The 23,422-nt window shown below is 44.7% G+C and overlaps 1 protein-coding gene across 4 annotated transcripts in view; it reads right to left on the bottom strand.

Annotated features, from left to right (window-relative positions):
• The window catches only part of mid1 (midline 1), a 290,576-nt gene that overhangs the window by 39,161 nt on the left and 227,993 nt on the right, over positions 1–23,422 (bottom strand). For all 4 annotated transcript variants that reach the window (XM_033032775.1, XM_033032776.1, XM_033032774.1 and 1 more), the window contains exons 4-5: positions 5,916–6,023; positions 2,036–2,184 (exon numbers count right to left, since the gene is read on the bottom strand). In XM_033032775.1, coding sequence (XP_032888666.1) covers positions 2,036–2,184; positions 5,916–6,023 — 257 coding nt within the window. The remainder of the gene's footprint in view (positions 1–2,035; positions 2,185–5,915; positions 6,024–23,422) is intronic.

Here is a 23,422-nt window from a genome sequence, read left to right as displayed (position 1 = left end):
ACATTTAACTTTACACAACAGTATCTGAAGAAGTGTCCAAGGAGGTCCAAGGGAATGAGTAGCTGCCTCATCTCTGTGGTAAGAGTATATTGCCCATCCATCCCCAGTTGCCTTAAAATGCTGACAGTGGCTTTTCATTCAATGAGTGGCTTACCAGGCCACTTTAGAGGCGCTTAAATCACCAAGGTATAGAAGGCTGCGGGACATGTGCTGGTAAATTTAATTAGTATACAATAAAACTGATAATCCATCATCCTGCTATTCGGAAATGCCCTTGGTTTAACATCTGACTCATCGGGGCCCTGGTTTCCAGCCTCCTTACAACCGGGACTTGATACGTTGCAAGGAATACAGGGAGAGCTAGCTAACTGGTAGAAGCAGAGGGCGGTGGTGAAAGTTTGTTTTTACGACTGGAGGCTTGTAACTAGTGTGTGCCTCAGGAATTGATGCTGACCCATTGCTATTCGTCATCTATATCAATGATTTGGATGAGAATGTCCAAGGCTTGATCCAGATGTAGCTATTCAGGTGACACCAAAATAGGTGGTATAGCAGACAGTGATGTTGGTTCTCAAGAATTACAGTGGGATCTTGATTAGCTAGGCGTAATTCAGATAAGTATGAGGTGCTGCATTTTGGGAAGTCAAATCAGGTCAGGAACTTTTCAGTCAATGGTGGGGACCCTGATCAAAGGGATCTAGGAGTACAAGTATATAGTTCTCTGAAAATGGCACCTCATGTAGATAGGGTGGTGAAGAAAGCTTTTGGCATGCTGACCGTCATCTTGAAATTAGTGTTAAAAGTTGGGACAGTTATACTGTAGTTGGACAAGATGTTTGTGAGGCAGCACTTGGAGTATTGTTTTCAGTTTTCATCAACTGTTGTAAGAAAGGTGCCATTAAACTGGAAAGAGTGCAGAGAAGATTTACGAGGATGTCTCTGGGACTTGAGGGCCTGAACTACAGGGAGAGGTTGGGCAGGTTAGAACTTTATTTCTTGGAGCGCAGTTGGTTGAGCAGTGACCTCATGCATAAAATCATGTGGGAAATAGATTGGGTTAATGCTCTTCACCCCAGAGTTAGGGAATCAAGACGAGAGGGCATAGGTTTATGGTGAGAGGGAAAGATTTAATAGGAACCAGTGGGACAACTGTGAGACGCCACACAGACGGTGTTGGGTAAATGGAATGAGCTGCCAGAGAAAGTATTTGAGATGGGTACAATAACAACAGTTTGAAAGTAATTCAGGCAGGTACATGGATAGGAAAGGTTTAGTGGCAAATGGGGCTAGCTTTGGCATTTTGGTTGGCATGAACACGTTGGGTGGAAGGGTTCGTTTCCTTGTTGAATGACTCTATGACTCAAAAACACATGATGTCATCTTTAAAATAGTGAATTAAAAGTGCATAGGAATATTAAGAGAATGATAATCGAATGCCTGGAATAAAACGGCTTGTCTGGCACTAACAGAGTTTTTCTGCAAATCTGCACTTTATAGTCAGATAAACATTGTAGGCTGAAGGGCTGTTTCTGCTAAACAACCCTGAGGGCACTTTACTAACCACAATGGTGTGGAACCCAAGTAGCATATAATTCAGAGTAGACAACCACTGCAGGCTTCTTTCCCTTGGAAAAGCCATTTGAGATCCTATGAAAATCTAGAGGCTGAATGGTCATTTTCCCCCGACTCAAATGGATTTTACAAATAAAAAGCATTCAACCAAATTGAAAAATGGCAAACTGATGATGTGAGATTTGAGCTTCGAGGCATTGAGATCACTGCTGTTGAATAAGTAACCCATAAACCACTACATCTATATGGAACGGGGAGCCAGAACTAACCTAGAAAATGAAATCCTTTCGAAGTCCAACAATCCACAAGAAGATCAGATTATGATGAATGTAAGAGGTCAAGATTCAGGCTTGAGATGAGGTGAGGTTCCACTGGCAACAATAACATTGTGAATCTGTGACGTAACATTCAGTTACCAGTGATAGGAATGGGATCACAAGTGACAGGCATGGTGCTCTCTTACCTTTCAGATATATTTTTAGCCGTCTGCAAGAAGCGGGCATGATCGTTCTCTTTTAGCGTATGCTCTGCTTGAGTGATGAGGGACCCAGATCGTTCAATAGACTGCTTGCAGTTGGCGATCTGCTGAGCCAATTTCCGCAGACGCACAACCTTCAAATAAACAAATGGAGTTCACACAAATAATATGGGGGCGCTATGCGGCACACACGTACACACATACATAAGAATATACATATGCACACATGCATGCACGCAGGCACACAACTATTTTTCAATGCTTGGTCTCTGTTCAACCAGGATAGGATAGGACAGAACTCTTTATCCAAGGCAAGTTATCTCAATCCAGCAAAGATGGTGGCAGCAGATGTCAGAATAGATTTCAAATGGGATCTGGGGAAAAAGTTAGGGAGAGGGGCTGATGCAGATCTTGAACAATCTTCAACATTCTTCATCCCCTGACCACATCATCAGGAATTGGATCAAGGGCCAGAGCACCTCAGTAAGAAAGGATTTTAATTTCTTTTTGCTTAATTTCTTTTTCCTTATGGTCCAGGAGGACGATGAATCCTTGGGCTTCGGCATGGACCTCTCCCACCCCAAACTTTACATGCCTTCCCCACCCTGAGCGCGGACTTCTCCCAAGGCTCCCACTGATGACATTTTGCTCCACAGAGTAATTCAAAGAACAAATCGGATCCAAAATTGGAGATCTGTAAATTGGGAATGGTGACCTGGCCTCAATAATAACTCGGGTGGGATTTCCAGGGCTGGCTTTCAGTTTTCATGCTTGATAAGGTGCTTTAATTCACAAAACCTCTTTAGCTGTTGAAATTGTTGGATATGTTACTTTCCCCAGCCGAAGGCACAGACCAATCCCACCAGCTGTTAAGTCTTGATGAAGAATGACGGGAGGTGCAGGTGATATCAGTGCCCATTGGCAAGGATGAATGAATTTAGATGATGGAAGTCAATGTAATGATGGAGGATGGGACCAGAAGTGGCAGCAGCCATGAATGGATTTGTGTGGCTGGAAGGAGCACGCACGGTGTAAGTGAGTACTCGATGCTTTGCATTGTTAGGGTGAGTCGTAGGACCCGTTTTGTTTTGTATGACTATGACAATCATTGGTACCTATACCAATGCAGCAGGTTATGTGGCCCTTTGAAAGTTCCCAAGAGTGATTACCTTAACAAATTCGTAGGAAGGAACTTCAGATGCTGGTTTACACCTGCCTGTCCCGCTGAGTTACTCCACCATTTTGTGTTTACCTTAACAAATTCATGGATTTGTCGTACAGCAAAACTGCATGTGGCATTTAATGACATGGAAAGCAACAAATGGCAAACAAAACACCCAGAGGAAAATACCCATGTCACTGTTCGCCTTTCACCCAGTAATTGCAGTACATTAACCTCTTTCAATCAAATCATTTCCACCACAAGCTGCGTTGTGTTGCAGCAGGGACATTGGTGCTTTTGGGGATTGCCCTGTTTTGTGCTGCTACTCGATTCCTTTGGGATTCCTTTTGGATTTCCTTCCTTCCTGTTCCCATAACCAGAGCTATGAACAGGGTGGGAGGGGTTGTAGCAGAATATTGATAGAAATGTAGATAGTTCCAGGGAGCAAAGTAAGGAAATTGTAATCAGCTCGTTGACGAGTAATCATAATTTAACGTCATTGATTAAAGTTGCTAAAGCCACAGCTCATAACTCATTGCTTGTGGCACAACAAAATGCCTGCCTCATGTGTCAGTGTGTACAGGAAGGAACTGCAGATGCCGGTATATACTGTAGATATTCACAAAGTGCTGGAGTAACTCAGCAGGTCAGACAGCAACTTGGGAGAAAAAAGGATGAGGGACATTTGCGTCGAGTCTGAAGAAAGGTCACGACCCAAAACGTCACCCATCCGTTTTCTCCAGTGATGCTGCCTGACCTGCTGAGTTACTCCAGCACTTTATGTCTATCTCCATGTCTCAGTGTGTCCATTGATTTCAGCAATGTGTTTGGGCTGTGGTGGTTCACGCTCTGGTGGTTCCCCAAATAGCCTCTGGCCTCGTGGCTCACTGCACAACTTCAACATCTAGGAAAAGCTCAAGCTTCCCTTCTCAAGCTTGCCTTCAAACCATGTACTGGCCACCCAGCCTCTCCAATGCCCACCCCTTGTGCCAACCTAGAATGGTATTCTCCTCCTACACCATGGCACCCAGAACAGAAAGTGGAAATCTGCATCCTTGTCCCTCCAATAAATCTGGGTGTTGATTGCAAACTTTGTGACCATCTTTGTTGGGCAAGGAGTTTGCAAAATGTGGAACAATGACAGGGAAATGAATGGGACATGGACCGGACTTAATCTAAGTGTATGGCAAACGGGAGCTGATCAACCTCTGCTCTAATAATCCTCTTACCAATCCACCCTCATTATCCTCTCGTATTATAAGGTCATAACATCATAAGTGATAGGAGCAGAATTAGGCCATTCGGCCCATCCAGTCTACTCCGCCATCCAATCATGGGTGATCTATATCTCCCTCCTAACCCCATTATTCTGCCTTCTCCCCATAATCTGACACCCGTACTAATCATGAAATGAATCAAGATATTAATCAATTGTAGTATATAAATACTGAATTAACAATCAGAATGGTCAGCACTCACCAGAACCTCATTACAAGCATCTTATCTGCAGATACTGCAAACAACAACTCCAGGCTCTCACTTCTTGCTGCATGAATTTCCTGCTTCACTGTTTTAGCATATTCCTTTAATTAGGTTTTGATTATTTAATCCTCATTTCATTTCCTGTTTTCACCCTGCTGTGTGCTGCCTTCTGGATGGCAGCGAGCACATCTGAATTCTCAACACTTGAGGCTGCCTTTAACCCTGGCTGCTGATGCACGTACATTTACCCGAGGGTTTACCCAAAGGGCTCGTCCCATCTGGAGTAGTGTGCTTTCTTGTCAGTTTCTCCTTAGCTCTCTCTTGCATATGTTGCGTTTCCATCTTTATACCAGTCCTCATCTACTGAGGACCTCCCACCTGCTAAACAATTCCATCAAGCCGCACCCTTTGTAGCACCACTTATCTCCCAGTATCTGACCTGTCCACCAGCAACTAGATTGTTTCCCCATCCTCATGAAGATGGGCCAGGGTCTGGCTGATTCAATTCACACCAGAAAGTCATCAAATTTTACATAACGAACATCTTCCTAACCATCTCCCCTCCTTGGCCCTTCTTCCCCCCATTCCTCCACCTGGTTCTAAACTTGACTCCCCATCTTCCTTTCTTATCAGACCCCTCCTCCGCCTGATCCTTTCTTCCTACTATCCCTCCATCTGATTCTACGGTTCATTCTCCACCTTCCTATCACATCAGATGCGCCTTCTCTCTCCTCCACACCCTCGGTCCGTTCATTACCTACCCCTCCCTATTCCCCGCGGTGAAGTTTTAAACAATTTGTTGCTAGGACGGCAGGATTCTGGTAGACTGGGACTTTATTCCTCATGCCAACAAAACATACAAACTTCTTAAAGGAACTTACACGCTGGATGCAGGGAGGATGTTTCCCCTGGCTGGGAAGTTTAGGAGTAGGAGTCACAACTTGAGAATAAAGGATAGGCCGTTTAAGATTGAGGGTGAGGAGAAATTTCTTCTTTCAGTGGGGGAGGTGAATCTTTGGAATTCTCTATCTCAGTGGGTTGTGGGGGCTCAGTTATATTCATGTGAACCAAGTATCAATGTCTTTCTGGGCATTAATATATTCAAGAGATATGAGAATAGTACTGAAAAGTCACTTTCCGAAACAAGGTCAGTCATACTCTGTAGGGCAGACCAAATGGCCCGTTCCTGATCCACATTATCAGCAATGGTCTGGTCCTTACCTTGCCTTCCTTGATTTGCGTGCTAATGATTTGTCTTCGTTGTTGAATGATTTCAATAAGTTGGTCACATTCTTCTGTAAGTTTGCATTCTTGCCTTGTTGCATTCACCTAAACAAACAAGAAGGTCTCCCTTAGTACTGTGCTAACACCGTTAATTTGTCGAGGACTTCTATGTTTCAAGAAGATTGGAAGAAATCCATACTAGCTGAAAAATTGGATTGGATTATTGCTTATTCAAGAGGACATTTTGGGAAACTAACCAACTACTTTATATCAGAAACCACTGCCTCCCTGTCCCTGTCCCTGTGCCCCTCTGCCCCTCTGTCTCTGTTTATTTATCTGCCCCTCCCTCACCCTGCCTCTCCCTCTCTCTGTCCTTCTCTCTCTGTCCCTGTCCCTCTCTCTCCCTCCCTGTCTCCGTCTCTCTGTTCCTTCCTGTCTCTCTCTCCCTCCCTGTATCTGTCCCTCCCTCTCCCTCTTTTCACTGCTGCCTGGGACTTTCTGAACAACCTTGGTCAGCTGTCATGTCTGCAATCCCTACAATGGAGAGAGTTTATGCATATCAGGCCACTGTGCAGCAACTTGCAATTATTCTTTGTGCACATATGCACAAGTAGATATGTCATCAGATAAAAAAAATATGACCTTATTGAATGTACAATGTTGACAATTTATAAAGTTGAGGTTAAAAGAATGTTCAAGGACATCCGAGCAATATATTGTATTGCTGACATTTCTGGAACACTTTCCCTTCACTTTGAACAAGGGCCAAATCACTATTATAATTGAAGTCAGTTTGCCTTCTCTTTTACACTGTTTGTTAAATCCCTTGACAGTCGTCCCAAACGACGACTAACAATGAATTGTATACTACGGTAAATTAACAAAAAGCAGGTGGACAAACCTAGTTCGTTACAAACCAATTTCATGGTCCAGAAATAAGTAAATGAGATCTTCCAGATGCATGGGCCCAGTAAAGGAGGTAGTTGCTATGGTTACTGCTGCCCAAATAGTATAGACTGCTTGACATGTCACTGTGTTTCTGGGCCTTTCCCTCAATTACAGAGGAAGAAGCAAAATTGCAAACCTTTGTGCAGAGATAGTTGTGTGCACAGTTTGTCCTTGTTGCTATGGAATCTGACCTCTGACATAACCTGGGAGGCTCGCATATTTACCAGTTCAAAGGTCACTGTGGGCTTGCTCTGAACAAACCTCAAATTTAAACAAGCCCCAATCTTTTTCAGTATGGGCTGCCAGGCCAAAGAATCTTCAGACTGTGGAGATCGTTCTGTCTGAAATGTGTGTCATGGTTTGGGATGGGTGGGGTGCTGGTGATGGGGAAATAATTGAAAAACATTTATCTATCCGAGCCACACACAAAAAGAAAATCGTAACTCACTTCAGTTCAGGGCAATGAATAGTTTCCACAACACCAGCAGGGATAATGGTGTAGTGGGCCAACAATAACATAACCCCACCTCTAATTCATCCAGCCAAATATGCCTGAGCAGAGAGGTGTTAACAACTTTTGTGGATCCCATCCAATATTAACACTCCGAGCACTATACCAAGCTTCCTTGCTCTAATTAAAGGCATTCTTAAAGAATTTGACAGTCAGAAACTTTGCTCGGGGCTTAAGATTGACTCATCCTGCCACTGAAATAGTAAGTCATGCGTAATTCCCAATACTTTGCATATGACATTGTTCCGAAAGAGCTTTTAGGCAGGTACTGGGCATTGATCATAAGTTATTCAAGTTGACCTGCTGTCAGTTGTTGTTAACTGCTGATCTCTGCGGGAGGTGTGCTGTGACTAGGTTGGCAGTGGAGCACGAGTAGATGCACGTTGTGCGACAAGAAGGAGCCAGTTTTCTCACCTGACAAGCTCCAGCTTGCAAACTGAGCACACTGGAGCACCCATCACTTTACAAACTTGGTTTGGTGTAGAAATTCAACTGGCGGTTTCCAGATTAATACAGACTGAGTGGGGACAAGTTTCCTACTTGGCCCAACTCTTCCAGTGTATTTATCTTCCACATCTTTCCCTTGAGCTCCTCAAAACCCCTCTGCCATCTCTGATCATGTGCCAAGTTCTATGCACCTATCGTTCTCTATTCACTGAACTACACTGATTCAAGCTCCAGATCACCCCAAACTTAAAAGCGTTCATTCTGTTTTGTGACCCCTTTGGGCCCCTCACTCCTTGCTCTGTAATCTCTTCCGCCATTACATTTCTCCTGAACATTGCACTCCTGTGCTTTACCCTCTTGTATGCTGCTGATTTTAATTGCTTCCCCCATTGATCATTGTGCTTTTAGCTGTCATCATTCCCGTATTGCCTCTTATTCCTCCTTGAAGACTACCTCTGTGGCCAAGCTTTCCGAACATCACCTTAAATCACCTGGTGTCAAACAGTCTGATAAAATACTGAGAAGCCTCTGGGAGGTTGTATTATGTTAAAGGCATAATGTAAAAACAGATTGAGAGCACAGTTCTCACTTCAGAGCAGTTCAACATCGGTCAAAAACCACACAATTCGCTCATTTTGAATAAGAGTGGTTCACAACTGATTTCTCCCAATATAAATCATTGCGGGAAGCCCAACCAGATGTGTTCATCTTTCTGCCAACAGTATCAGAGATGGTTCACATCTGGTCACCATGTACTGCAGTTTCAAGAAAAGATGTTGCCCTCATCAACATATTAATATCTCCAAAAACTGGAATTTTTCATTCCATTAGGGGTAGAATTTAAATTTATTGAATAATCAAAGCAGATGAAAGGATTATTTAGAACTTTTACATACTGCCTGTTGGGCACTTCCATTGAGTTTCATATGGCTTGGACTAAGATTAACTGGTGGATGTTTCAGGGCTGACGATATCTCCTGTAAAACCTTTTCTACCCATTGATACGAGTTAGAATGAAATGTATTGGTTATACATGAGCAGCCATTCCTTATCTCCAGCTATCCATCACTGAAAATCTCATCCCAACTGTAGTCACCTCCTCCCATCCTTGCCTGACTGACCATTTATCTTCCATCATCTATTTCATCCAGGCACGTGCCGTGAGCAATTAGTCAGGGTAGGCAGTCAGTATCTTTGGTCAGTCGGCTTTTAAAAAAATCTTGAAAACCGCGCATGCACAGATTGTTCTCATCCCGGTGAGCTGTCAGTCGGCTTTTAAAAGAAACTTGCAGTGCGCTGCACAGCACATGCACGCATGCAGTCCACTGGTGTAAAGGCAGAATTTCAGCTGCTTTATAGACCGTTGCCGCTGATGGTTTGAAGCAGCGTTGACGGCGCGTGAGTAGCACATACTTCCGTGTGTTAAATGTACCGCGGATGAAAGGCTCAGGAGAATTATGCCTACCTAAGAGATCAACCTCTTAGGAAAGCATACTTCTCCCATGCCTTTACTATTATATTTAATAGTCACCATTTTATAATTATATTCAGTGTAGGCACTGCCCACCTTAACTACCCTGACGGCACGTGCCTGATTTCATCCAACATCTACTTCACAAATTCTGCCCCAGCATGCCTCTTTACCCCGGTACATAAAAACAGAAAAATGCTGGAAAAACTCAGTAGGTCAGGAATCCTCTGCGGGGGAAAAAAAAGTAAATATTTCCGGTTTTTCCCTCCCCATTGATGCTGCAGCCTGCTGAGTGTTTCCATTGTTTTCTATTCTTGCAACAGATTTCAGCATCTGCAGTTTTTTGATTCTCTTTACCTATCGCCCTTGTGCTTGCTGGCCCACACTGGCTCCTTGTCCAGTGTAGAATTATCAGCCTCATGTACAAATTCATCCCTGGTCTCACCCTCCCTTGACATTCTAATCCTCCTTCCTTGCTCTGTAATTTCCTTCCCCTTCTTCTCTGCACCTCTTGTCCATGCAGGATTCCCTTTGCCCCCTCACTGCCTTCAAATAGCTTGTCTCAATGTCAGCAAGTCTCTGTCCTCTTCTGATATAGTCTTTAGAACATACTCCACCACTGAACTTGGGGTCACCCATTTTACATGCCTCGGAGCCCACCCCTGTCTGATTACACCAAGTTCAAATTCCTTGTCACATTAAAGGTACCGTATAATTACCAGTTGTTGTAGTTTTAACTTTGTACTTAAACAGATTGTTCAGTCCTACTGCTGTTTAAGCATCCTGTCCACATTATCCACCAGAACATCCCTAATTTATTTTCTAGGGTTCAAGATTAATGCAGCAAACTGGAGCCATGCTTCCAATTGCAGTTTTTGTTGCACAGGTTTGAGATTATTTTCATTGGATTGCAAAGCAGAGGAGAATATTAATGCATGTTCTGTGCCAGATACCAGGCCTTTGTAAGAAGCTGTTGTCTCAGATTACATTTGAAGCCCACATCCTTTTCCACATCTGCTTTACACATTGCTTTAAGCTAAATGTTGCCAATAGCCTGGATTTTGAATTTGGATTTCCGATTAACCCTCACTGTGTTGCATCTGTGGAAATGATAACTTTAAAATCAATGGTACTACCTGTTGCAACAGCAAAAAGGTATTCCTTTTTGCTGGAGTCCCTTGCTCGAAGCCTCCAAACCTGCAGGCACTAGATAGATGGAGGCAAGTCACAGAGAAGTAATTGGGTAATAATAGATTTTAATCTCCCCAACTGGAGTTGCCAAAGTGTGGAACGCTTCAAAGAGGGGAGAAATTCTTAAAGACCATCTGGGACAGCTTTTTATGTCAGTATGCAGATAAGGTACAGCACTGGGACTAATCTTTGGGAATGCAGCCAGCAAGTAATAGCAGTGTCTGTGAGGGACTATTTTGGCAACAGTGACTACGTAGCACTGTAAATTTCAAGGTAGTGATAGAGTAGGACAAAGACGGTTCTTAAATGAAGTCTGAATTTGGGAAGAGGCTGATTTCAATATGTTAAGACAGGATCTACCAGAGATGGACAGTAATCAGCTACCTCCAGGTAAATCTACATGCAAACAATTGGAGTGATTCCAAAATGAAACAACAAATAGTTCAGAGCCAACTTCGTTCCGCAAGAATGAAAGATGACAGCAGCAGGCATCATGGATGTCATGGGATATCATGGGTAAGGACAACTGAAAACAGAAGGATCCCTGCAAGTGTACAGACAGTGCAGGAGGGGTAGGTATGTTAAAAGCAATTAGGAAGGGAAAGAGGCAGCATCAGTGGGCAAGGCAAAGGAAAATCCCAAAGAACTTTAGATGCATATTAAGGACAAGAGGGTAAACAGTGCAAATGTTGGGCTCATTAGGGACCAGAATGACAATCTATGCACAGAGCCAGCGGTTGTAGGTGAGGTCTTAAAAAATACTCTCATCTGTGCTTACAATGGAAAAAGGGCACAGGCTGTCAATTCAGGGAGGGGACAATGATTTCCTGGGATTAATTAACATTAAAAAGGAGAACCTGGGTGGTGCCATCAGCAGTGGCTGCCTCGCCAACAGTCTGTCTCTCCTTTCTTCTTTTTGTCATTTTTATAATGTGTTAAAAAGTATGTTTTAGTGTTCCTTGGTTTGTTTTATGTGCGGGGTGGGGGAAACTTTTTTTCAATCTCTTACTTCGACGGAGATGTGATTTTTTTTTTCCGTATTGTATCGGACATCCCCACAGCGGCCTAACATCGTGGAGTTGGCGGCCTTTCGGCACTCCAATCCGCGGGAGTCTGCGGGAATTTAGCATCGCGGAGTTTACGATCCCTTTGCCAGGGATCGAAGCTACAACCCCCACGCGGGGCCTGTGGACTTTAACATCGTGAAGCCCGCGGTCTCTTGTAAGAAGAGGTGGCTCGGGAGCTCCATGCCGCTGAGGGAGTTTCAACTGCCCCGTCGCGGGAGTTTCGATCACCCCGATGGGGGCTTCGATTGTCAGCTGCAGGGGCTTTGATCGCACTGACTGGATGTTGACTGCCCCGACCATGGGACAACAAAGAGGAAGAAGTTTGAACTTTATTGCCATCCATCATAGTGAGGAATGTGGAATCCACTGTGATGGATGTTTATGTTAATTTTTATTTGGTTATGTGTCTTGTTACATTTCACTTAGTATGGCTATATGGTAACTCAAATTTCACTGAACCTTAATTGGTACATGTGACAATAAACTGACCTTGAAACCTATGAGATGCCTTGGTGGACTTAAAGACTGGAAGACTCCCCAGGACCCGAAGAGATGTGTGCCATGCTAGGAAGGAGGAGACTTATGGGGTTCTGAAGAAATTTTCAAACCTTCTCTGGCCACAGAAGAGATGGCAGGAAGACAGCAAATATGGTGCCTTTACTCAAGAATGGCAGGAGGGATAAGCTGGCAAATTATAGGCCAGTTAGTCTAACACAGATGAGGTATTATGCATTAGATCTTGGGCAGTTCTAGCTCTCCTCCATACTTTGCTCTTGCCATCACTCTGATATAAGTTAATCTTCAGCGGACAGTGGTCAATGACAAATCCACACCTGACACATGAATAGTGTTTCTGATCTGTCGGACAGGTGTTTGGGGATTTTTCTTTATTATAGAGAGAATTCTTCTGTCATCAGCTGTGGAGGTAGGTTTGTCCCATACGGGACTGCTTGTCCCGTATTTGACTGCTACTACTCGGGTCGAGGGGACTGTCGGGTCGGAGCGCCGTGTCCGGCCCCACCTCACCCGTCCTGACGTAGTGCAGTCCATGGAGTGCAGCATCAGCGCCTCGCCCATGGCCTTGTCGGTCAGCAGCCCAGCCAGCAGTTCGACCTTCGGACCTTCACTTACCGCCGACACCACCACCCCTTCTCATGGTCGATCACCGGTTCATGAGTTGGATGGGGTGCCGGATTTTGCATGCGACGTTGTGTGCAAACTCCGCAGCTGGCCCGCCGGCTGGGCTTTGTTTGCCTTCTAGCACCCGGGCCAACTCATAATTCACCCAACCACGGGCGAGTCAGTCAACGAATTGCCGTCAGGGATTTGTCCCTTATTCTGACCCTTTGACTTTTCGGCTAAGCGGACATTCGGTTAGTTGCCTTGGAGGTGACGCAGGCTTTCGGTTAGTTGCCGTTTTGGCAGAGCAGCCTTTCGGTGAGTTTGTTTTTAGGCGATGCAGCCTTTCGGTTAGTTGGCTTTTAGGCGTCTGCCCTTTTGGTTAGTTTGCATTTAGGCGTCCCACCCTTTCGGTTAGTTGGCGTTTAGGCTTCGTTTCTGTTCGGTTATTTGGCTTCCACTTTTTTGCTTCGGCTTCTCGTCCTTCGACGCCACGTCCGCACAGGGTCTCTAACAGTTTTATTCTTGTTTCTCAGTCTCATAATGGCCTCTTTGACTTTCATTTGTATAACTTTGGCCCTCGTGTTGATAAACAGCAATAAACGTTTCCAAATGTGATGGAAAGACTGGAGGAAAGACTAGGTGCTGAGAGCTCTCTTTTACTTGCATGAAGGAGGCATTTAAACACACCTGAGCAATTACAAACACCTGTGAAGCCATGTGGCCCAAACATTATGGTGTCCTGAAATGGGGGGGGGAACTATGTATAAACACAGCTGTAATTTCTACACGGTGAAATCAGGATGTATAGAAACAGCCTTTAATAAGGCAAATAAATCAATAATGGGTCTGTCCCAAACATTATGGAGGGTACTGTGCATTAACAATCTGGATGTGAATCTGGGTCGGCTTTGGCGACAGAATGCTATTGATAAATTAATTATATGAGCAGAGCAATGGTAGAGGGAATTTGAGTGGTGCGGTATTTTGGGAGGACTAATACGGCTACACAGTGAATGCTAGGACCCTGGGAAGTACCCTGAGAGTTGTGAATTTGTGGAATTCTCTGCCTCAGAAGGCAGTGGAGGCCGACTCACTGGTTGCATTCAAAAGAGAGCTTGAGAGATGTCTTTGGGCTAGCGGAATCAAGAAATATGGGGAGAAGGCAGGAACGGGGTACTGATTGTGGATGATCAGCCATGATCACATTGAATGCTGGCTCGAAGGGCCGAATGGCCTACTCCTGCACCTATTTTCTATGTATCTATGTAAGTACGGAGGAACAAAGGGACCTTGATGCACATGATCAAGGATCCCTTATGGTATCAGATAAGGTGGTTAAGATAGGATGCATTCCTTCTTTAGCTGGGAATAGAATTACATTTCTTATCTCGAACAGTGTAATCAAATTCCAGCAGAACGTATTAGTAGTGGAATTTATTTCATTCATCATACTTTTATCTACTGATGGAGTGTGACACCGAGCCCTGTATTGGGACATTTGTGAATAAGTATTAGTGCTCATAGCTTCTCCTGGGGATCTGCTGCAAATGTGCATGATAATCCAAAGGAAGGATGAGGCTGATTTCCATACGCTGGGGGATGTTTTAAATACATTTACTATGAATGTGCATTAAGTTATGCTAAAAATTCAGAGTTATTCAAAAGAATGACACATGCCTATGAAAGGTCCTCATTTGCAATTCGATGCTGTCTCCACCACAGATTCCACCTTACGCTGTACGATTTCCTTTTGTGCATCGGTTCCCCCACAACCGACAATATTGGCACCTCAATTCCTGCAAGTGCACTTGGGGTGGGCTTTAGACCTGGGACTGTATGTGCCCTCCATACATTGGTGTCAAGGCTGCCACTGTTCTGCATAGAGCATGCTGCCTTATACTCACATAACCAACGTGACATAGTCACCCTATCAACATAAAGGCCTAGGATTCTGCAGGACCCCAAAGCAAGCAGAAGACTACCTCAGCATGAGCTTCCTGTGCAAACTCCTGGGAATCTTTAAGGTACTTTCAGCAAGCAATGAGATGGAACAACAGTAGAGTCACTCATCCCAGTCTACAGGTGACAGTAGAGTCCCAGATCCCAGGGTCAGGGATGGAGGGCCCAGCCAACATCACCCTTGTCACTAAACACCGATCTCTGGCTATAGCAGTTCCCACCACAAACTAATCAGCCTCTGAAATACAAACAATGAAGATGATTACACTCAGATTGTCAACCGGAGAAACGGTCAATGTTTCAGGTCGAAGATGTTTTGTCAGAACTAGGAGAAACAAGTAACCCTTGCATCCCTTATTCCCGTCCCTCCCCCACCCTAGACGTTGCCCTCATTTCACTGTTATCCTGCTGAGTTTCACTGTTTGAATAACTCGTTATCACCTTCTCCACATTCAACAATAGACCACTGTGGGCTCCACCTTTCCTTGATCATTATTGCTGGCTTTGATTTGTCCTTTTTCATACCTTTCCCTCATTTGTTCTATGTACCTTTTCACATCTCTCGTTTCCCTCTCCCCTGACTCTCAGTCGGAAGAAGGGTCTCGACCCGAAATGTCACCTATTCTTTTCCCCAGAGACGCTGCCTGATCCGCTGAGTTACTCTAGTTTTTTGTGCCTGTCTTCAGAGAGTAAACAACTCCGTTTTCCGTAGTAGACAAGGTAGGGGATGGAATGGTAGGACAAGGGGAATATATCTCACAGGGTGAGATCTTATAAGCTAATGGAACAGTTAGGATCAGGTTTGCTTTGCCTGTACAATGTGTGCCAACAGCAAAGCTGTGGATATACCCAGCAGGTCAGACAATACAAACAAAATAAGACTACGCCCATAAAGGCAGGGATGGGCAGATTCTGTTACAAAGAAATAGTCACCTAAAGTTAAGGTGTTGTTCTTAATACTTGCAGGTGGATGCAAAGAGTTTAAGTCTGGAGACGGGTCTCAACCCAAAATGTCACGAGTCTGAAGAAAGGCCTCGACCCGAAATGTCACCCATTCCTTCTCTCCAGAGATGCTGCCTGTCCCACTGATTTACTCCAGCTTTTGTCTACCAGAGCTTAAAACCACATTGTCCTGTGAATCAATCACAACATGCAAATGGAGGAATGTGTGTACATGAGTCATCCTGCTATAGGAAGCATGTTATTGAACTAGAACGTGTGCAAAGAAGATTACATGGGTGTTGCCAGGACTCCAGGGCCTGAGCTGTAGGGGAAGACTGGGCATGCTAAGATTTTATTCCTTGTAGCGTAGGAGGCGGAGGGATGATTGTATAGATGTGTATAAGATCATAAGGGGAATAAATAGGATGAATACACAAGGTCTTTTGCCAGGGGTAGAGCAATCAAGGACCAGAGGACATAGATTTTAAGGTGAGTGGAAAAAGATGCAATAGAAACCTTTTTCACTGAGAGTGGTGAGTATATGGTACGTGGACAGGTGCACGGACAGGATAGGAAAGGTTTACAGGTTTGGATCAGTAAGTTAACTGGCTTCTGTAAATCACCCCCAGTGTGTGGGTAAGTAATACAATCTGAGGGATATGTTGGGAATGTGGGGAAAATTGGTATCAGAGAAAATTACTGGGGAATTAAAATGCCCTGTGAACCAGCCTAGATTTGATGGGCCAAATAGTAACATTTTATGCTGTAAGGGAATATGGTATATGGATCGAACCAGGAAATCTTTGTATTCTGAAATAAATGTATTTTCAATTGCATATTGCTGAAAAAAAAAAGGGCTGTGCAATTGAACTATTTGGCAAGTGTAGGTTGGAGAACTGAAATAAATCTGCTTGCTTTTTTTATTAGCAGACACAGCAGGTACATTTACACTTGCTGGTGTGCTATTCACCAGTCTCTTCCAGCTAATAACCAATTCATGCAAGCCTTTAGCACAGCCTTTTCCCAGGTGCAAATGTCAAAGACTAGAGGGCATAGATTTAAGGTGAAAGGGGCAAAGTTTAAAAGAGATGTCTCTGGCAAGATTTTTTAACACAGTGAAAGGTGGGTGTCTGTTACATGCTATCAGGGGTGGTAGTTGAGGTAGATAGGATAATGACATCTAAAGGGATTATAGACATGAAAGTGGATATGCAGGGAATGGAGGTCTACTCACTCTATACTCATGACTGTGTAGCCGGACATAGTGCGAACTCCATCATCAAGTTCGCCGATGACACCACCATAGTGGGACGAATTACAGATGGCAATAAGAATATAGAAGTGAGATCGACCAATTGACCAAATGGTGCCAGCACAACAACCTGGCTCTCAATTTCAGTAAAACCAAAGAATTGATTGTGGACTTTGGAAGAGTAAGGATGAGGACCCACAATCCTGTTTATATCAATGGGACGATGGTGGAGAGAGTCAGAAACTTCAAATTCCTGGGCGTGCATATTTCCGATGATCTTTCCTGGACCCAGCACACGGATGCATTTATAAGGAAAGCACATCAGTGCCTCTACTTCCTGAGAAGATTACAGAGATTTGTTTTGTTAGAGAGGATTCTCTTGAACTTCTACAGGTGTACAGTAGAAAGCATACTGACTGGTTGCATCATTGTCTGGTTCGGCAACTTGAACGTCCAGGAACGGAAAAGACTGCAAAAAGTTGTGAACACTGCCCAGTCCATCACCGACTTTGACCTCCCCACCATCGAAGGGATTTATCGGAGTCGCTGCCTCAAAAAGGCAACCAACATAATAGTAAGATTAAATGAGAACTTACCAGTTTGAAGTTTGATCTGTATTTTATGAGGAGTTACGATGAGGGTATTACGTGAAGAACCCGTTCAGTGCGCAGGCGCGGCATACTTCCAAGCAGCGGTGTGGAATCACAGATAGACACAGTTATTTTGAAGTAAACATAGTAAAGATAAGGAGACATCAATTTATTAGTTTGATCCATATAATGAGGGTGGGAGCGGAGGGCACGTAATACCCTCATCGTAACTCCTCATAAAATACAGATCAAACTTCAAACTGGTAAGTTCTCGTTTAATCTTACTATTTTACTTCGGAGTCACGTGAGTGACTACGTGAAGATTTCAAAGCTCTGTGATTTCAAACCGTGTAACAGTTTCATTTCACTCACTGCCGAAGTTCTTGAGGGAGGAAGTGTTATCGTAATCAACCAATGAGTCTATTTGTAGAAAAACACAATGGTATTTTTTAAACAATAACAACAAAGAATTAAGTTGCTCCCCTGGGCTTAAATTAAATATTTGCATTTCGTAAATCTTTACTGCAAATAAACCAGGTTTTGCCAACGGCTTATTATAAAATTTCTGAACGGTCTTTCCCCCCCCCCCCACCATCCTGCTGTAGCCAGGATGTGGTCTATAGGCATGTCCATTCTTTAGCCGTCGACATGGATGCTGCCCTGGTGGAATAAAATTTGTACATGTTAGTGTTTATCCCAGCAGTTTCTAGCACCTGCTTGAGCCATCTCGCAATGGTTTGGCTCGTACCCCACCATAAGGTTTTTGTGACTGACCCACAAGGCTTTTCATCTCCCTCGAATATTCTGGTTGTGTCTATGTAGGATAGTAGGTGGGTCATGGCACATAACCGTGGTTCTGGTGGGTAAGCCACGACTGGATTAGGTGTTCCTGGTCTGCTCTGTTTGACCAGTCGCTGGATAACGACAGATCTGGTCTGGAGCTGTGATCATGTTGTCCAGTCGCAATAGGTGTAGTGACTGGACCCTCTGAGCGGATACAAGTGCCATCAACATGAGCGTCTTTAGTGTAGCTTGCTCGAGGCCGGGGGATCTGGCTGGTGGCCATTCCCTGAGATATGTCAGGACCACACTGATATCCCAAATATGGGTATACCTGGGCTTAGGGCTTGATATTGTAAATGCCCTTCATCAGTTTTACCACCAGTGGATGGGATCCCATCGCCTGTTGTCCTGGCGCTGGTTTGAGATAAGCAGAAAGAGCACTCTGCGCTGTGTTGATGGCACTGTAGCTGATCCCTACATCGTGGTGTAGATAGGCCAGGAACTCCAGTATGTTGGTGGCTGTAGCTGTTGCGTATGTTGTCCCTGTTTCCTGGCAGTACTTCTCCCTTTTTTGATGCTGGTTAAGTACTGCCTCTTGGTGGATGTTCGAAGGGATGCCGACATGGTGGTGATGGTTTGTTTGGACAATCCCAGTTCCAGGTAAGGTCTGTTCAAACTTGCAACCCAGGCGTTTAATTTTCTTATGGCATGGGTGTTTAGCTTACCTGGTAGGTAAGTAGCTGATAGCCAAATATGTCTTTCGACACACCATTGCCAAATCATGTTGACCAATTTGTCGCATGATAATGATTTTATGCCACCCATATGGTTAATATAAGCCATCACCGTAGTATTTATCAATTTGTAACCGAACATGCAAGTGCTGCATATTAGATACATAAGCTTTTAAACCATAAAAGGCGCCCAACATCTCTAAATAGTTAATGCCCAGTGTAAGTAGTAATGATGACTCTAGTTTAGTCCATCTACCACTTGTGCTGGATATGGAGTTAGTCGCTCCCCAGCCTTGAGCACTGGCATCTGTTTGAATAACTAAAGTAGGGTTAGTGATAAAGATAGGGCTGAAACTATGCCAAACGTTTTCTGCCCACCACTGTAGCTCTGATATTGCTTCAGTGGGTAAGTTCATGACACGGTCATAGTGACCTGTATGTCGTTTTATTGCCTGTACCTTTGCTCTCTGTAAATTTTTTGATAGTGCAAAGGTCCGAATTGTGTAGCCGGAAATGCTGCTACCATTTCCCCAATTACTCTTGCTACTTGTCGAATAGTTGGTCGCTCATTGACCATTAAATTGTTGCATGATTGTGCTAATTCAACCATTTTTGCCTTTGGCAAGGTAACAGTCATATGGACTGAGTTAATTGTGAAGCCCAGGTAGACCATGATAGTGGATGGCTTCAACTTAGATTTATCTGGATGTAGGACGAACCCCAGAGTTTCGAGGAGCTGTTTTGTAGCTGATACTGCTGCCACAGCCAATTCCATCATTTTCCCTACTATCAGAATATCCTCCAGATATGCCATGACAATATGTTTTTGTTTTCTTAGTATTGCCATGGCTGGGTTCAATATTTTGGTGAATAATCTTGGGCTGAAGTTAGCCCATAGGGCAATGCTTTGTACCATCCAGATAAATTTTAGTTATCTACGATGATCCTTGTATATGGGTACTAGATAGTAAGCATCTTTAAGATAAATGCTTGCCATGAAGTGTCCTTTGGAATTCAGTTGTTTGGCAGTAACATATGTCTCCATTTTGAAATGTATATACTTAACAAATTTGTTTAGTGATGTTAAGTCAATGATGATGCGACAGCCACCATCTTTTTTGGTTTTAGTGAATATATTCGATACAAATTCCAAAGGTTCATGTTTGGTCTTTTCGATGACCCCCTTTGTGATAAGTCTCACCAGTTCAGCTTGTCCCTCACGTTTCTCTTTGACGGAGGGAGAAATACCCTTTGGGGCCATTGTTGAACTGGCGGCGGGTTTTTTTTTCTGACATGAATTGTATTTTATATCCACTAATGCTGTTGAGTATATACTTGTCACTCGTGACCATACCCCATGCTTCTTTAAACAAGTGTAATCTCCCCCCTGTTAATAAAGCACCCTTATTCTCTATATGCTGGTAGGGACCAGACCCACCTACCTCCATGGTTATTGGCGATTCTGTTTCTTCATTTTCCTGAAGATTTTGTTCTGACGTGCTGGCGATGTTGGGGGGGAGGCGCATTTTCCAGATGGTCCGCTGCGGGCCCTGATCTAAAAAGATCTTTGGGGATAATGTGCGGGCCCCAAGCGTTCACCAGTCCCATATTGCGGACGTCGACTGGTGGATGCCGTGGGGTGCTGCCGCTTGGGTATCGGAGGTCTTGGTTTGCTCGTCCTGGGGCCTGCCCTCATAGGCCGAAGGTTTTTGATGCTTCCTGCATCTCCTTCAGTTTTTTATTGAAATCTTTCCCAAATAGCAGCGCGTCCGTCTCCGCAGCTGGGGCTTTACACAAGCCAGCAAATTTGGGATTGAGGGCAGGTCTTATGTTTCCCTCCGGATATTGTCTCAAATTGTGTGGTACACATTAATGCCAGCACATCCTGCTGGCAGGTATCCATCTCCGTGGTCTCCACGGAACGAGCAAAGGCTGTGATGGCCGACGTCAGGAGCCTTAGGATCCGCTGTAGCTTGAGTTCTTGGGTCCGGACGTGTGACCCCACATGCCCCCAGATTTGGCTGTTGACACTTTTTACTTTGAGGGCCTCACAGTTTTCTGGTGCTGTGTGTTGTTTCAGCACCTCAGCGAGTACCTTTTCCAGTAATGGTTGATGCTGGCCGCCATTCTTGGTTCCAGCGGTGCTCCAGCCCGTGGGGTTGCTACAAGCGGTCCATCACACCCAACAGCTCTTCATGTTCCTGCACCCCTGGCATACTCCCGAATTCGTCCGCCTGCCCCTGTTCCAGACCAGCCCAGCCCTGGTCACCAATGCTAGCCTCCAGTAATGAGGGAGCAGAGGGCAGTGCATGAAACACTGTGGAGGGGGTGCCTGACCTCCCTCCGCGAGAGCGCTCTTTCTGCGCATCTCGCTGGAGCTGCTCCAATAGCTGTTGGATGCAGCTCAGGCGGCTGTCTCTCCTCCATTTAGGTGGAGACATGTCCCCGTCCGACGAATCGGACGCCACCGGCCGGATGCCTGTTCGGATGGCTAGACATCCAGCCCGTAGTTCAGGCACTAGCGGGACTGGGCTCGGCGCGGTGATGGGGATAGCGGAGCGCCCGGTAATTGTTTCTACCGCCTTCTTCTGGAGCTTTTGTGCCTGGTAGTAGCGAGAGCGCCCCTCAAGCAGCGCGTCTCGCAGGCACCTGCACCGTGAGCCGTTCCAGCGGCTCAGGCGGCTCTCTCTCCCCCCGTGCAGGTGGAGAGACGTCCCGTCCGAAATCGGGAACACCTGCCGGATGCCTCTCGAGTGGCTATGCATCCAGCCCGCTGCTCAGGTGCTAGCGGGCTGGCCTCGGCACGGTGTCGGGGAATTAGAGGAACACCGGGTAACGCTCCTACCGCCTGTTGCTGCCCCCCTCCCCGACGGAAAAACGTTCCTCCTTGAACGGGGGACAGTTTTGTTCCAGAGCCTTTTTCTCTGCCTGACGGTCCGGTTCATTCTGTAGCGGGAGAGCCTAACTCCCGTGGCAGCCGCTGTTGCACTGCTGGCGTAATGCCGCGCCTGCGCACTGAGCGGGTTCTTCACGTAGTCACTCACGTGACTCCGAAGTAAAATCAGAGACCCACACCATCCTGGCCTCATACTCATTTCACCACTGCCACTGGGAAGAAGGTACAGGAGCCTGAAAATTGTAACATCCAGGTTCAGGATCAGCTTCTTCCCTACAGCCATCAGGCTATTAAACACTACAACCTCATATAGGCTCTGAACTACAATAGACTATATTTATTATTGTTGCACTGTTTTGTTTGAGATATATATATAATATATATATATATATATAGGTATGTTGTGCAAATGTGTACATATACACATTGAGCTTTTCTTTTCTCTCTCTCGTTAGTCATATCATACTATGTTTGCATATTCTGTTGTGCTGCAGCAAGTAAGAATTTCATTGTTTTAACAGGGACATATGACAATAAAACACTCTTGACTTGAATCGTGTGGAGGCAAGTTTAGCTCGGCAGACATTGTGGACTGAAGGGTTTGTTCTTGTGCTGTACTTTGCTGTGTTCTAGCTTCTAAAAACTGACCATGATGTAATTCTCTTTAACTGTCATATTTAATCCGTTAGCAGATAACTTCATTGATTGATTATCACCATGGCAACCCTGATCTCACTCTGTCAGAGATATTCCTTTTCTTTTATGCATCTATTCCTCTCACTCTCTGCAATTCAAAACTAACTTATTTTCACTTTTTCTCAGTTTCGATGAAGAATCTTTGATCTGAAACGTTAACTCTCTTTCCACAGTTGCTGCTTGCCTTGCTCAGTGTTTCCTGCATTTCACAGTTCTTGGTACGGAAAGGTGAGCCTGTGAATAAAGTAAGCTGGGGAATCACACATGACACTCAAATATATTAATTCAGAGAGTATTGCCATATGTTCATAGAAACATAGAAATTAGGTGCAGGAGTAGGCCATTCGGCCCTTCGAGCCTGCACCGCCATTCAATATGATCATGGCTGATCATCCAACTCAGTATCCCGTACCTGCCTTCTCTCCATACCCTCTGATCCCCTTAGCCACAAGGGCCACATCTAACTCCCTCTTAAATATAGCCAATGAACTGGCCTCAACTACCCTCTGTGGCACGGAGTTCCAGAGATTCACCACTCTCTGTGTGAAAAAAGTTCTTCTCATCTCGGTTTTAAAGGATTTCCCCCTTATCCTTAAGCTGTGACCCCTTGTCCTGGACTTCCCCAACATCGGGAGCAATCTTCCTGCATCTAGCCTGTCCAACTCCTTAAGAATTTTGTAAGTTTCTATAAGATCCCCTCTCAATCTCCTAAATTCTAGAGAGTATAAACCAAGTCTATCCAGTCTTTCTTCATAAGACAGTCCTGACATCCCAGGAATCAGTCTGGTGAACCTTCTCTGTACTCCCTCTATGGCAATAATGTCCTTCCTCAGATTTGGAGACCAAAACTGTACGCAATACTCCAGATGTGGTCTCACCAAGACCCTGTACAACT

Source organism: Amblyraja radiata, chromosome 14, assembly GCF_010909765.2.
Source record: "Amblyraja radiata isolate CabotCenter1 chromosome 14, sAmbRad1.1.pri, whole genome shotgun sequence".
NCBI classification, from domain to species: domain Eukaryota; kingdom Metazoa; phylum Chordata; class Chondrichthyes; order Rajiformes; family Rajidae; genus Amblyraja; species Amblyraja radiata.
The sequence above is the reverse complement of the archived record's forward strand: the minus strand, read 5'-3'. Positions and strand labels throughout refer to the sequence as shown.